The 13,743-nt window shown below is 38.3% G+C and overlaps 1 protein-coding gene across 6 annotated transcripts in view; it reads left to right on the forward strand.

Annotated features, from left to right (window-relative positions):
- Nucleotides 1-13,280, forward strand: part of EPN2 (epsin 2) — a 104,955-nt gene extending 91,675 nt beyond the window's left edge. For 5 of the 6 annotated variants that reach the window (XM_069085199.1, XM_069085200.1, XM_069085198.1 and 2 more), the window contains exons 8-9: nt 874-1,089; nt 9,185-13,280. In XM_069085199.1, the coding sequence (XP_068941300.1) occupies nt 874-1,089; nt 9,185-9,516 (548 nt within the window). In that variant the 3' untranslated portion in view covers nt 9,517-13,280. The remainder of the gene's footprint in view (nt 1-873; nt 1,090-9,184) is intronic. The other variant, XM_069085202.1, reaches the window with a different exon arrangement.
- The last annotated feature ends 463 nt before the right edge of the window (nt 13,281-13,743 follow it).

Below are 13,743 nucleotides of genomic sequence, written 5' to 3' on the forward strand. Positions count from 1 at the left end.
AGAAAGGAAGGGAAAGGGTAAAGAGGTGATAGAATGAAGTTGAGAAAGGAAGAATGAAGACTTTAGTAATCACATAGATAGTCGGTAGAAACTCAAAAAACCCAAAGGTTTACTATAAAGATAGTCTTGTATAATAAAGTATCCTATTCTCAGAAAAGAAGCTGGTATGGCTTTTGTTAGAAATATTAGTCTTTTTTGGCAGGAACAGGCAACTTAGGACAGTTGTCATTGCATGGCATCTGAGGCACCATGGTGTTTTAACAATCTTTAACACTTCCCACCTTGTGTTCCTTTTTTCCTATTTTTCTGTGTCTGTATGTCTATCTCCCTCACTTCTGCACTTTCTCCTTTTTTTATGTGTTCCATTCCACCCCAATGCCCCTTATCCTCCTGCCCCAGAAGAACGTCTGTGAGCATTGCTCTGCGGAGCCCTGGTATAAGGAGTGGTAAAAGATAGGTAATCAGAAACATATAATAGTTTAGGGTCTACAACTTAGGTAATTATGAAATAGCCTTGTGGAGATTTTGTAAACTAGGTTTTTACACAGTAAGGATAAATTAGGTCATTTATATGGAAGTTCTGCTCTTTGGAGGGTGGGAGGATATATTAAAGATATTTTCAAATGTTTTCATAGGCTAATTTCAAAACTAAATGAAAGTTCTGTGGCTGTATATTAAACTTAAATGTGAAGTAATGAAAAAGTAGTTTTGGAGTCTCTATTGTAGTACAATTTATGATTCTTAAAATATTTTTGCATGAGAAAAATGTCTTAACACTTGATGAAGGCTCTGTAAGTGATACTGGCTATATTCTTAGGATATATATCTCCTAGTTAGTACCTAAGCATTTCAATTTTTTTCCTCTTTTTTTAGCTGAATCCATTTCTTCTCTACCATCCCAAAACAACGGTACATCAAGTCCAGATCTCTTTGATTCTCAACCTGTGAATTTGGCTACAAGCAAACATAGCGGAGCTCGGAAAACACCCGAGTCCTTTTTGGGCCCCAATGCAGCCTTAGTGAATCTGGACTCTCTAATAACCAAGCCATCACAACCTGTTCCTTCACTGAATCCATTCTTAGCTCCAGGTATATATGTCCTAGCACTTAAATGGCAAATATATCAGTATATAGTTGGTTTTGAATCCAGTTTTTCAAATATATTTCCTTTACTGAGAGACTGTCTCCTTACTGTATTCATTGCTTTGCTCTGAAAAAATGGATAGCATGCCAGCTCAGCATTCCCTTGTTATCAGCTGCTCAAGAGCAGAGTCTTAGTCTTAGTAGGTGGGGAGCCTTTTTTTCTGTTAGTAACTATGTTCCATGGAATCAAATGCTAAATAATATTTTTTAAGCTTAATGTACTTTGTGTTTTAAGAGAAATTTTTTGGAAGCCTTAAGATTTGTTTTAAATAGACAAATATTGCTAGAATTTCTTAAGGTATTTTAATACCTACCTGAAGTGCAGAAAGATAGACATTGTTCAGGTCTTTTCATCCTTTTTAAAAAAAGCTCAGTGCTCTCTGATGCAGTGGAACAAGTGCTGGATGGGGAATCAAGATCCGAGTTTGGATCTCAGTTCTCCAAGTATGGGATGAGTCACTTCACCCCTCAGAGCCTCAGTTTCCACATTTTTAAAAATGAGGAACTTGAGGGGCGGCCAGGTGGCTCAGCGAGTAAGAGCACCGGCTCCAGTGTCGGGATGACCTGGGATCAAATCCGGGCTCAGATACTCAGCACCACACCCAGAAATCACTGGCCATGTAACCTTGAGCAAGTTACTTAACCCCGATTGCTTTAAAAAAAAGGAAAGAGTAACTTGAGTTAGATAATCTCTGAGGTCCTTTCTAGTTCACAGTCCTATGATCTGTGAGCTACATCTCTTTTTTTCCCCATTGGAAAGGTTATACCTCGATGGAGCCACAACCCCATCTGGAGGCCTTTTGGCATATTACTGTTAAAGATGGTCTTACCACTTTGGAGATAGATACTTACCTGTACTTGAGGCCACATGAAATGTAGACCATGGTTCCCCACTCTTGCTTTCTGGCCATGAAGTTTTGCATCTCTTTCTCAAACACATTATAATCCCAGTTATCTAGCAGCCATGTGTTACTGAATTTGTTCTCCTGATTTGGTTATGTCATTGGAAAAATGTTTCCCCAAGTTAAAATGAAGCAGATCTGTCTGTAAGGAATTCTAGAAGAAATCCTTAACCAAGACAATTATTGCCAAGTGCATGAAGATGTATTAGCAGACTAAGGTATCAAAGCTGAACTCTTATCTTTTTTTAAAATAACATTTTACTTTTCCCCCCAATTACATGTAAAACATTTTTAACATTCCTTTTTTAAAATTTTGAGCTCCAAATTCTCTCTCTCCCTCCTTTTCCTCCCCCCCTCTGAGAAATGGTAAGAAATTTATTATAGGTTATACATGTGCAGTCATTCGAAACACATTTGCCTATTAATTGTGTTGTGAAAGAAAACACAGACAAAAAAAAAAAACATGAAAAAAATAAAGTGAAAAATAGTGTGCTTTAATCTGCATTCAGACTTGATAGGTTCTTTTTCCAGAAGTGGATAGCATTTTTTTCATCATGAGTCTTTTGGAATTGTCTTGGATCATTGTATTGCTGAGAATAAATTGAGCTTTTTATGAGCTGAAGGACAAGGCTCAAGAAAAATCTGACCCTTCTATTTCTTCTTCTTGTAGTGATGATGTGTGATTTGTCCTTCTTGCAAACAGCTATTGAAATTTTCACAATTTCCCTGAATGACCAGATATATATTTGAGTTTGGCCTGCACTTATCTAGTGGCGATTCAAAGTTCAAATTTGTATTTTTTTCTCCATTTTTGAAAATTCTTTGGGGAATAACTACATGAGTTGTTAGTTTAGTAACAACTTTGATAATCAGACAATATTGAGCTATAGGAATTAAGTTCAAAAAACATCTGTTAATGGGCAAAGCAACTCCCTAGGAGTTGGGGGTAGGAAGGTGGCATAGCAGACCTCAGACTTCATTGTTTGGATGCAGGAGAGGAGTGAATCAAGGATGACTTTAAAGTTATGAACCCAAATTACTGGGAGTACCCAAATTTGTAAACCAAGGAAAGACCTTGTGCCAGCATAGGTAACTTAAGAGAAGGGACATATTTATAAATCAGATGATGAATTCTAATTTAGATCGGGTAGGAGCTAATGAGGGAAGGAGGAAATAAACATTTATGTAGAGCCTACTGTGTACCAGGCACTACACTAAGGGTTTTACAAATACTGTCTCATTTGATCTACACAACAACCTTACAAGGTAGGTGCTATTAATTAGCCCCATTTTAGGTTGAGGAAACCTAGGCAAACAGTTTAAGTGACTTGTCTAGGGTTACATAGCTAGTAAGTGTCTGAGGCTGGAATGGTAATGAGAATTTGAAGATCTTCCCTGCCCCTTAATAAGCCTAAGGGAATTTGAAGACCTTCCCTGCTTTGAAAATCTATCCTGCCCCCTAACAGGCTGAATGTAATCACATGGTGCCTGTGGTGGGAGGAGTTTGCTGAAGGGTAGAGCAGAGGCCACAGGAAGCTGGGAGTCAGAGCAGCTAGACGTGGTTGGGAGGAGAAAGATGCATCCAAGAGAGACAGGCCTTGGGAGTAAAAGTTGATATTTGCCATCTGCTATGACAGCTAAGCTTGTGTTGGATTGTGGAAAGGCTAAAGGATGCTAAAGGCTCTCTGTGCTGTTGTGGCTTATTAACTTCTTTGCTACTATGATGGAATCAGTTTACTGGTTTGGAGATTTGGTTTTCTGGTGTGTGAATAAATATTTTGCTTCTGTCTTCTATATGGAGAGTCTGTTATATTTTGCGATCAAGCATTATGTAGTGACCATTGGCGCTGTGAATATTGCATTGGTGCTATAAAGGCTGGATTTGAATTCCGTTCTTCCTGACTCCAGACCCAGTACTCTATCCACTCTGCTGCCTAAATGCAGCTGGCACTGTGGAAGTGGAGTTTAGAAATGAGAATAGGGATAGATATATACATTTGAGATTGAGTGATCTGCATAGAGATGATAATTGAATCCATAAGAATTGATGAGTTTCCAAAGGGAAAAGTATAGAGAGAAGATAAAAAGTCACAGAGAAGCTGCCTCAGGGGAGCAGGGTGACGGAGGGATAAGCCAGCAAAGGACACTGAAAAGTAGTCTGAGAGGTAGGTAGGAGGAGAAGAACCAGGAGAGAACAGTGTCACAGAAACCAAGGAATGATAGGGTAGCCAGGAGGAGGTGGTATTAAAGAATGTCAGATACTTCCAAGAGAACAAGGAAAATTAAGGCTTGAAGAAGGTCATTGACTTACTGATGAAGAATTCATCAACTACAGGCACATGAATGTAATGGAATAATACTGTAAGAAATGATGAATATATAGAATTTATTTATTTATTCTTAGTTTTCAACATTCACTTCCATAAGATTTTGAGTTCCACATTTTCTTCCTACCTTTTCCCCACCCCAAGCAGTATGTAATTTGATATAGGCTCTTACATATATATTCATATTGAACCTATTTCCACATTAGTCATGTTGTAGCAAACAATTAGAACCAGTGGGAGAAACCATGAGAAAGAAGAAACAAACAAAAACAGAAAAAAGAGAGGGAACAAATAATATGCTTCAATCTGCATTCTAACTCTGTAGTTATTTTTCTGGATGTGTGTACAGCATTTTCCATCATGAGTCTTTTGGAGTGAATATATACAGTTCAGATTAGCATAGGAAGATTTAAATGAACTGACAGTGAATTAAATAGAACAAGGAAAACATCATATACAGTGACTTCAACAACGTAAACATAAAACAACAAAAAGAACTGAATGTTTCCTAATTATAATTAAGCTTAACTCCAGAGAAAGAATTGAGAAAAATATACCTCCCTGCCTTCTTTACATAAATAGAGGGAACTCTAAATATGGAGTAGCAGCATCCTTTAGCCTTCCCACAGACCCACACAAGCCTAGCTGTCACAGCAGGTGACAAACACCAACTTTTACTCACAAGCCTGACTCTCTGGGATGTGTCCTCTCCTCCCAACCATGTCTAGCTGCTCTGACTCCCAGCTTCCTCTGGGCTCTGTTTCACATGTATTATAAGATACTATGAAAGTGCTAGTTGGTTTTGCTGAACTCTTTGAAAAGATAAATTTTTTTTTTGTAAAATAAAGGTTTTGCTGAAAAGAGTAAGAGGGAAACCGTATACTTGGAAATTAAATAGAGTTTTTAAAAAAAAAAAAGATGCCAGTACAACTAGTATTTTGTTTTTAAAAAATCATTGACAACTTTGGAGAAAGAAGTTTTAGTAGATTGATGGAATCAGAAGCCAGATTTTAAGGAGTTGAAAAGTGTGTAGTAAGAAGGGCAGAAGCAGTAAGAGTAGACAGTTTTTCCAGGAGTTTAGCAATGAAAGGGAGAAGATGTAAGATGATAGTTTTAAGGACTGTAGGCTCAAGTAAAAATTTTAAAGGCTGGAGGAGACTTGAACATGTTCATAGACAGCAGGGAAGCAGTCATTAGAAACAGAGATCAAAGATGAATAGTTTTTCTTTTCTCAGCTAAGAAACATTAAGGGCTCCTGAGCCATCATAGTAAGTCTAACCTTCCAAAGTATTAAATGATGATGCTGACCAGCTACTTAAATGTTTGGAAAATTTTCCAGTCTCACTAGAAAATGGAAATTTGAATTATAAATTCTCAGTAGAGCTGAGGTAAATAGACACTTGAGTCAGTGTCAGCGCAGGTGGTGGTAGGTTTGGGAAAGATAACTTGCAACAGCCAGTAGCTATATTGTAATAATATGTAAAATTTGAGCAAATGCTTAGAAAGTTTGATTTAGATTAAAAAGCATCAGTCAATCAGTAAGTATTTATTGAAAATACCTACTGTGTGTTAGGTTTAGAATCACTGCACTCCATAGTGCTTGTAGGTTATTTGTTCTCTCTTTAAAAAAAAAAAAAAGAGTTTCAGGCAGATTATATCAGTTTTCTTCTGGCTCTTTGGACAATCTCTGCTTGTGCATTTTTTTCCTGTGGTTACCTTAACAAATGCAAGAAAAGAGGTAAAGTAGACAATTTACTTTCTTAGCTTCACATCTACTTCACAATTTTTTTTTCCACTAAGAAAGAAAGAAAGCTGGAGCAGTATGAAGTTCCTATATTCCATCATTTCCCTTCTGCCCTACCCTGTAATGGCAGGGACTAAATACCTAGGGAGAGGACAGTAGAAGCTAAAATAATTTGTTTTGTATTGTTTTTCTGTTTTTAAGCAAACATGCTAGAATTTATTCATGTACATGAGTGCTGTCCCTTCCAGAGTATATAGGTAATGGGAGATATATTAGGTGTGACTATAAAGTAGACTTTTATTTAAAACCAATTATGACACATATTTTATCTGTTCTTTCAAATGAGTGTTATTCTTCAAAGCAATCCTCTTGAAGGTCATGTACATATTTAGACTGTCACATTTACAAATTTGGGAATGACATTTTAGACATAGTTTTTAGGTCAGCAATTTTTTAGGCATGTTTTGTGTGCAAGGTACTGTGATAAGTACTAGACTAGATGTATAAAGACAGAAGCACCCAGTCTCTCTACTTTTAAGTAACTGAAATTCTGCTGGAATGTGTAGCACATATGTAGGTAGGTGACTACAAGGAAGTTTAAGGAAGAAAAGCATATTAACTATTGGGGGAGATGAGGTCAGGCTTCACTGAGAAGGTCTCCCCTGAGCTGAGCCTTAAAGATAAAGGATTTTGAAAGGTAGAGAAGAGAACAGCGTTCATTCTGCACATGGGAGTTGGCCTGTTGGTAACATAATAGAGGTGGAATGGTGGAATGTCAAGGAACATTCTTTTACTAGTAGTACTAACTTAGAGGCAGATTGTGTAAGACAATAAAAGCCAGAAGTTTATACTTTATTCTGTAGGCAGTAGAAAAACACTGAAAGTTTTGGGGGGGTTTTTTGTGGGGTTTTTTGTGTTTTGCTTTTTGGAGGGCAGTTCAGATTAGATGACTTACCCAAGGTCACAAGCTAGTTTTTGTTTTAAGTGTCTGAGGCTGGGTTTGAACTCAGGTCCTCCTGACTCCAGGGCTGGTGCTCTATTCACTGTACTACCTAGCCACCCTGACACTGAAAATTTTTAAACCAGAGTGGAGTGGCACCTGTACTTTCAGAAGACTTTTTGGTAACTCTATAGAAGATAGATTAGAGGGACCCAGAAAGCACAGAGCTATTAGTCAAGTGACTGTGATAGTGCCAGTGAGGGCCTAAGCTAGGGTTTTGGTAGTTTGAGGTAGAAAAGTCAGCAGTACATTATTCCTCCTTCCTTCCTGCATCCCTTCCTTCCTCTCTCCCTTCCTTTTTTGAGAGTAGATATTTTTGAAAGAGCCAAAAGCTGTTTGAAGTCAATTCTTGAGGTCAGGGTGAGGGAATCCTATCATGGAATCAAAATTTGACAATTATAAGGGAGGTCAGCAAAAATCTGGTTCAACCTATTGGCAAAAGTAATCCCTGTTATATTATAATATAACTGATAAGTTATATCCAGCCTCCTGGAACAGGGAACCCATCACTTCTCAAGGCAGCCCATTCTACTTTTGGGCCACTCCATTTGTTAAGATTTTCTTGACATCTACTCTAAATGTTCTCCTTTCAGTCATTTATTTGTCTATTTCTACTCTTTATGGTCAAACAGAAAAAGTCTGATCCTTCCTCCACATGACAGGCCTATAGATACTTGAATATAGCTATCATCCTTCTTTCCCTCTCCACCCTCCCCAGTCTTCTCCAGGCAACACTTGCCCAGTTCTTTAGTTTTCCTGTGACAAGGATTCAAGACCCTTCACCATCTAGGTTGCCTCTAATCTGTATATAAGGATCCCTGGGGCAGTTGCCACACCTGTATGTCATCATTCCCCTTCTGCCCTGCTGCATAAAGGTGGAGGATCTCATCTGCCTCTAGGACAAATCCCTCCATACCACCTATGTGATTTCCTTTTTCTCGTTAAGCTCATTCCCTTTTCTTTGTATATTCTCTCCCTCCCCCCCCAACATAACTATAAAATGAGAATATTTCTTCTGTATCTTATAAACTGATTTTTAAATAATTGAGCAGAAATTTAGAGGATTTGAAGATAATCTCCAGGGAGGACTAGAGTGATGATAAAATCCAGCTGTACTCTGTTCTTGTCAGATCACATCGAGAGTATCATGTTCAATTCTAGGTGCCGTATTTTTGGGGAGGACATTGATAAACTGGGGAATAGCTAGAGGAAGGCAGCTGAGCTGGTAAGAGGCCTCTGGATTACGCTATGTAAGGGTCAAGCTGAAGGAAGTGGAAAAGAGAAGAGTTAGAGGGGAAGGATGGCTGTTTGCATGTACTTGGTATAGGGCTGTCACACAGATTAGTCTGAGGGCAGAACTAGGATCAGCAAATGGAAGCAGCAGTGATGCAAAATTATGCCTGATAGAAGAAGACACTAACAGGCGTAGCTGCAGTGGAATGGCCTGTCTCCAGAGGGGGTGGATTTCCCATCACGGGAGATATTAAACAAAAGTTGAATGACCCCTTGCTTCAGAGGTACTGTAGAGGAGTCCTTGTTCACGGATGAGCCGACAGCATGGCCTCCGAGGCCCCTTCTCAGCCCACGGTTCATGGACATCTTTTTAGCCTTGCCGGTCTTGTGACATTTAAGGTGTTTCCTTTGAGGAATAAAACTCACTGGGTTAAGTCCAGTAATTTGGGGGGAGGGGTTGGTTGTTCTTGCGGGGGGATTTTTGGAGACTGGGTCTCCCCTTCTCAAGCTGGATCTGATCCCACTGCTGATTGACATGGGAGCTTGATTAGAGGCCTTCTCTGCTTCTAGTCTGCGCTGTTTGCCTCTTCTTAGCATGATTGGCCCCAATTCCCATGGTCTCACTATATTGGTGCCAGACTTCGTTCTGCATTCAAAGCTCCCAAATCAATCAACTATGTTAGTAGCAAGATTACCTTGCACTTTTGTGAGAGATCTTATATAGATTTTATCACAAGACATAGTTCTCCCTTCTCTAAGAAAGTTACATATTTGTGATTCCAGATCTCTGGATTGTTTCAAAGTTATTAATCATGGACTTTTTCCATTTTAATAGGTTCTTCCACAGCACCAACTCCGATCAATCCTTTCCAGGTGAATCAGCCTCAGCCCCTGACATTAAACCAGATGAGAGCAAGCCCCATCATGGGAACAAGTCCTTCTTTCAGTACTATGTCATCAGTGAGCATGGAGCCAATACCTCTGCCTTCCATGGCACCAGTAGCTGTTGGAATGGCACCAATACCATCTTTGAGCAGTGTGACATCTCTGACTAGAATGGGCCAAGGGATAACCATTTCAGGGTCTATGTCCCAACCTCTTCATAGTACGGGAATTCCTCCACCTGCATCCCAGTCCACAAGTACAACCAACCCTTTCCTCTTATAACATCCCAGATGAACAGAGCTTCCTTTCCAGAACATTTTGCAGATTGAAGTCTTCGTTGGAGTAAAATGAACAAAACTCTGTTTGAACTGAATGAAGTGCGAGAGATTTGAACATAAATTTGTGGTTTACAGTTATGGCTTTGAGAAGAGTTGGCCTCTACTCGTTCATCTAATTGTAGTCTTGGCAGATAGTCCCTAACTTCAGTTCATCAGGCATTTCTTAAAATGTTCTGATGACCCAGAAGTGAAATTGGTCTGTCTGTATTGGTCATCGGTACCCTCTAGGGAGAAGCCTGCCATTTCAGCTCCCTCTATACTCTTTTGCAGATGTCAGAACAATGTGCTGTATTCTAAAATTGTCCCCTGCATTAGTCATTTCTCTTAGTCATTGGAGATATAAGACAGAGTGCTAGTGACCGCTTTTTGCACATAACTACACAGTTCCTGACTGTTGGTTCACCCATAGTCCTTATTCTTAGGAGAATAGTTGGGCATACAGAAGACCAGATTTACACATCAAACCTTGCAACACAAAATCATGCCACTTTCTTCTCATAACTTTGGATGCGGAAAGCAGGTTTGCTCCAAAACTTCACTTGAGAGTTCTTACACTGTCAAGCATAAGATGTGATGTCTGCAGTGTTAATCTTATACACTACTATATGGGGACTCTTAGTGATCTTTCTGGGGACGGCATGCTATGCTCGTGCTAAATGAGGCTTCCGCTCTGTACTTGTCCAGTAGTGACTCTTTTTGAAAGTTATTGTGTGTATTTTATTTTTATTTGACTTACCATGTGAGTTGAAAGAAAAAATACAGTGGAACAACTCTTGAATTAAATTCACTAGGGCAAGCTTTAAAACTAATTCAGGCTTAACCTTGCTATATGCAGTTATTCTTGTATACTTTTGCACATATTTTGTTTTTAGTACAGTTTCATATTTGAGTTTGCAAAATTATCTAATAGTCCTTTTGCTAACATTTTTATAATGTGGTTCTTATTTAACTGTCTAGTTTTGATAGAATTTTATCAGGTCTGGCTGAAATTAAAATATTGGCAGGTGTCATTTTTATGGTTTAAAATGCTGTCTTATTTATGGTTTTTAGCTCTGTTTCTGTAAGGGAATTTTAAAGGAAAGAAAAAACACTAAAACACTTTGAACAACAGTTCATAATGAAAAAAATGAAAGCAAATTCTTGAGACTTTATAGAAAAAATATGGGAATATGATTACACTAAGATGACATCGATTTAAAAAAAAAAGCCTCAAGTTGCCTTTTCCTTTCTTCCCCTTTTTGGTAGTTTTCCAAACTGAACCGACTTTTAGCCTTTGTAGGTAGATCATGAGAGAGGCTATTTTTCTTACTATAATATCAACATCTTGAAATTTTAAAAATTCTAATGTATGAATGTGACTCTAAATTTTTATCAACTAATTATTTTTTACAAAAGGCACTTTCCAGGTTAACAATTAGTTCTCTTTACAACTTGAATTGTAAGTTGAACAATACATCTTTAACTCTGCATGAGTTTGATTTCATCTAAATTAATCCTTGCTTGAGTTAAAGATGATTTAATATTATTTGTATACAAAATTGACTTTCTCCACTTTGGGCAGCCTTTTTTCCCCTAAGGATTTTACTTTCACTCACCACCTTCCAAAACTCCACAAGTTACACTCAAAGGTGCATGTTGAAGAGTTCTGAACCCAGCTAAATCTCGTCAGAACATTGCTGAAATGAACTAATGTCATTGTTGGGAAGGGAGGCAGAGGAATGTCAGAACTAGATTTGCAGCTGTGCTCTTACTGTGTATATTGAAATAACCTAAAATAGCACGACACAGAAGGAAGGTACAGTAAACAACTAGGGGACTGAGCTGTGCCCTTTAGCCAAGGTTCAGAAAATAGTCCAGACTTTACTAGTCACTGATGTGAGCCCTGCAGGTTGAAGCTAACTTCAGAATCCTCAAAATACTAAAAATTTGGATGTTAATATATGTTGATCCCTCTCCCTATTAATCTTGAATGTATAAAGGCAGATTTAAGAATGATCATCTAAGATTTTACAGGAGAAAAAAAAATTTTTCATTATGTTATCCACAAAAATGCATTAATGTTGCTTATGTCCTGCCATACTATCCCCACTTCAATTAAAAAAATTTTTTTTTAAGTTAGGTGGTGTAGACCAGAAGCAACTCACTTCTAAGAGTAGGAATTTTCCAGGCTTTGGCATTGGCATATGAAAAATGCACTTTCCAGTTGAGCTGTGGCAAGAAGGTTCATTCTGTTTATTCTTTGGGTTTGGTTATTCATAAATTAATTTCTCATTTTAAAAAATTCTGCTAGTATATACAAAGTTTTAAGTATGTCATTACAGGTTCAGTGGATTTTTAGTCACTTAATATTTATAAGAGTATTAGAGATTTTTTTTTCTTTTCAAAATAACTTTCTCTTGGGATCAGGGAGAGTAAGTGATCTTTACATCTGAAAATAGGAAACACCGTCATGGAGTGGTATGAATAAAAGGCTGTGGGTCTGAGAGAATAACTTGCATGCTCTTATTTGAAACCGTTTAACCAAGCCACTTTGAATACTCTCTACCACTTTCTTTCTCTTTTGGGAAAATAAAAATCATACTTCTTAATTACTTGAGCAATTATGTCAGGCAGTGTTTGTGAGCTACTCAGAAGCCAATATTGGGTGAGGGTAGAGGGGAAACAAGATTTCCCTACAAGTTCCAGGGCCCTGATTTCATTTCCAACCTGGAGCAACCTCCGGCTGTTAAATAGTCTGTGGAAAAGATTCAGCTCATATGCTTAGTATTTGCCAGAGGTGGCAGACCTGGGCAGCATTAGCTGATCTATAAAGGTCCATCATGTTCAAGTTTTAAAGCCATTTCAGGATCTTATGCTACTCTCTTCTGATGGGCCATCATGTAATTGAGTTCTCCCTTTTCCTCTCCTTTAACCACCTTCCCATCCCCCTTTTTTATTAGAAGAAATTTTTTTGTTTGTCTCTTCCCCTTTTGGATTTTAACTTTCCCAATAAGGTGCTTTGGTCAGATATGTTAGGGACCCAAAAATAGCCTTACTGGTCAAATTGACCCAAGTTCAAATAGTGTTAGCAATTCTTTTATATAAAAAACAAAAATCCAAAAAAAATTCTTGGTATGACTTGGAACCCTGAAGTGTGGTCAGTTATTTATTTGGTCAGTTTTATACTCTATAGAAACCACAGTATGTGCTGGAGGAGGCCTAGGGCAGGAGGGGAAAAGGGAAGAGGACCCTGCCGGTCGGGGGGGGGGGGGGGGCTTTGGGTGGGTGGGTTCCATCTTGTGCTGTTTACAGTCTTTCTGAGCTCACACGAAGTACAGCTCATGATATTCTCCATCTTCCCTTTTGCTGTTACTATTTCTAATGTGTACTGTATGTATTAATATTGCACAGATTGTGGAAAAATTATATGGTTTATTTTTCACAAGTGGAATCTCACACAAACCTTGCTTACTTTTTACAAGTGTTACAACTGAAATATTTACCAAACTTTTCATAATCCTGGAGCAGGCTGCTTTTTTGAATTTGTGCTGACTATTGACACTATTTACTGTATAAATATAATTTATCATTTGTATCATAATGTTATGTATCTCTGTCATTTTTTTTTTACCCTGAAAATGTCATACTGACATGTTTAATGCCAGCAGAACAGTGGAAAGAAGAGGGCCTGTAGCTGCACTGGTCAGAATTAAAATTGTATTGCTTACATTGCTGAGTGATGTTGCCTTTGTCATCTTCAAGTGTTGGAGCTTAGGACCTGTTTAAGGAATTGTCCCTTAAATCCTGTTAACTATATGAGCTCTCAAGATGACGGGCATAATCACCCCCACCTCTGTCACTTACCACCTCTATGATCCTGGGAAAATTGTTTACCTTCTCTGGACCCTGGTTTCCTCATCTGCAAAATGAGGAGAGCTGGACTAAGTGGCTTCCAAGGTCTAGTCCCCCTTTAAATTTAGTCAGCCAGGTGAGATGGTATATAGAAGGCTGCACCTGGAATCAGGAAGACATGAGTAAAATCCATCCTCAGACTTACTAGATGTGTGATCTTGGACAAGTGTCTGCCTGTTTCCTCAACTGTAAAGTGGGAATAATAGCACCTACCTCCCAGGATTGTTGTAAGGATCAAATTAGATAATTGTAGAATTCTTAGCACATAGCGGGTGCTAGA

The sequence above is a fragment of the Petaurus breviceps genome, unplaced genomic scaffold (genome assembly GCF_028583685.1).
Source record: "Petaurus breviceps papuanus isolate PSGF00001 unplaced genomic scaffold, PetGlider_PUasm1.0 175, whole genome shotgun sequence".
Lineage (NCBI taxonomy): Eukaryota > Metazoa > Chordata > Mammalia > Diprotodontia > Petauridae > Petaurus > Petaurus breviceps.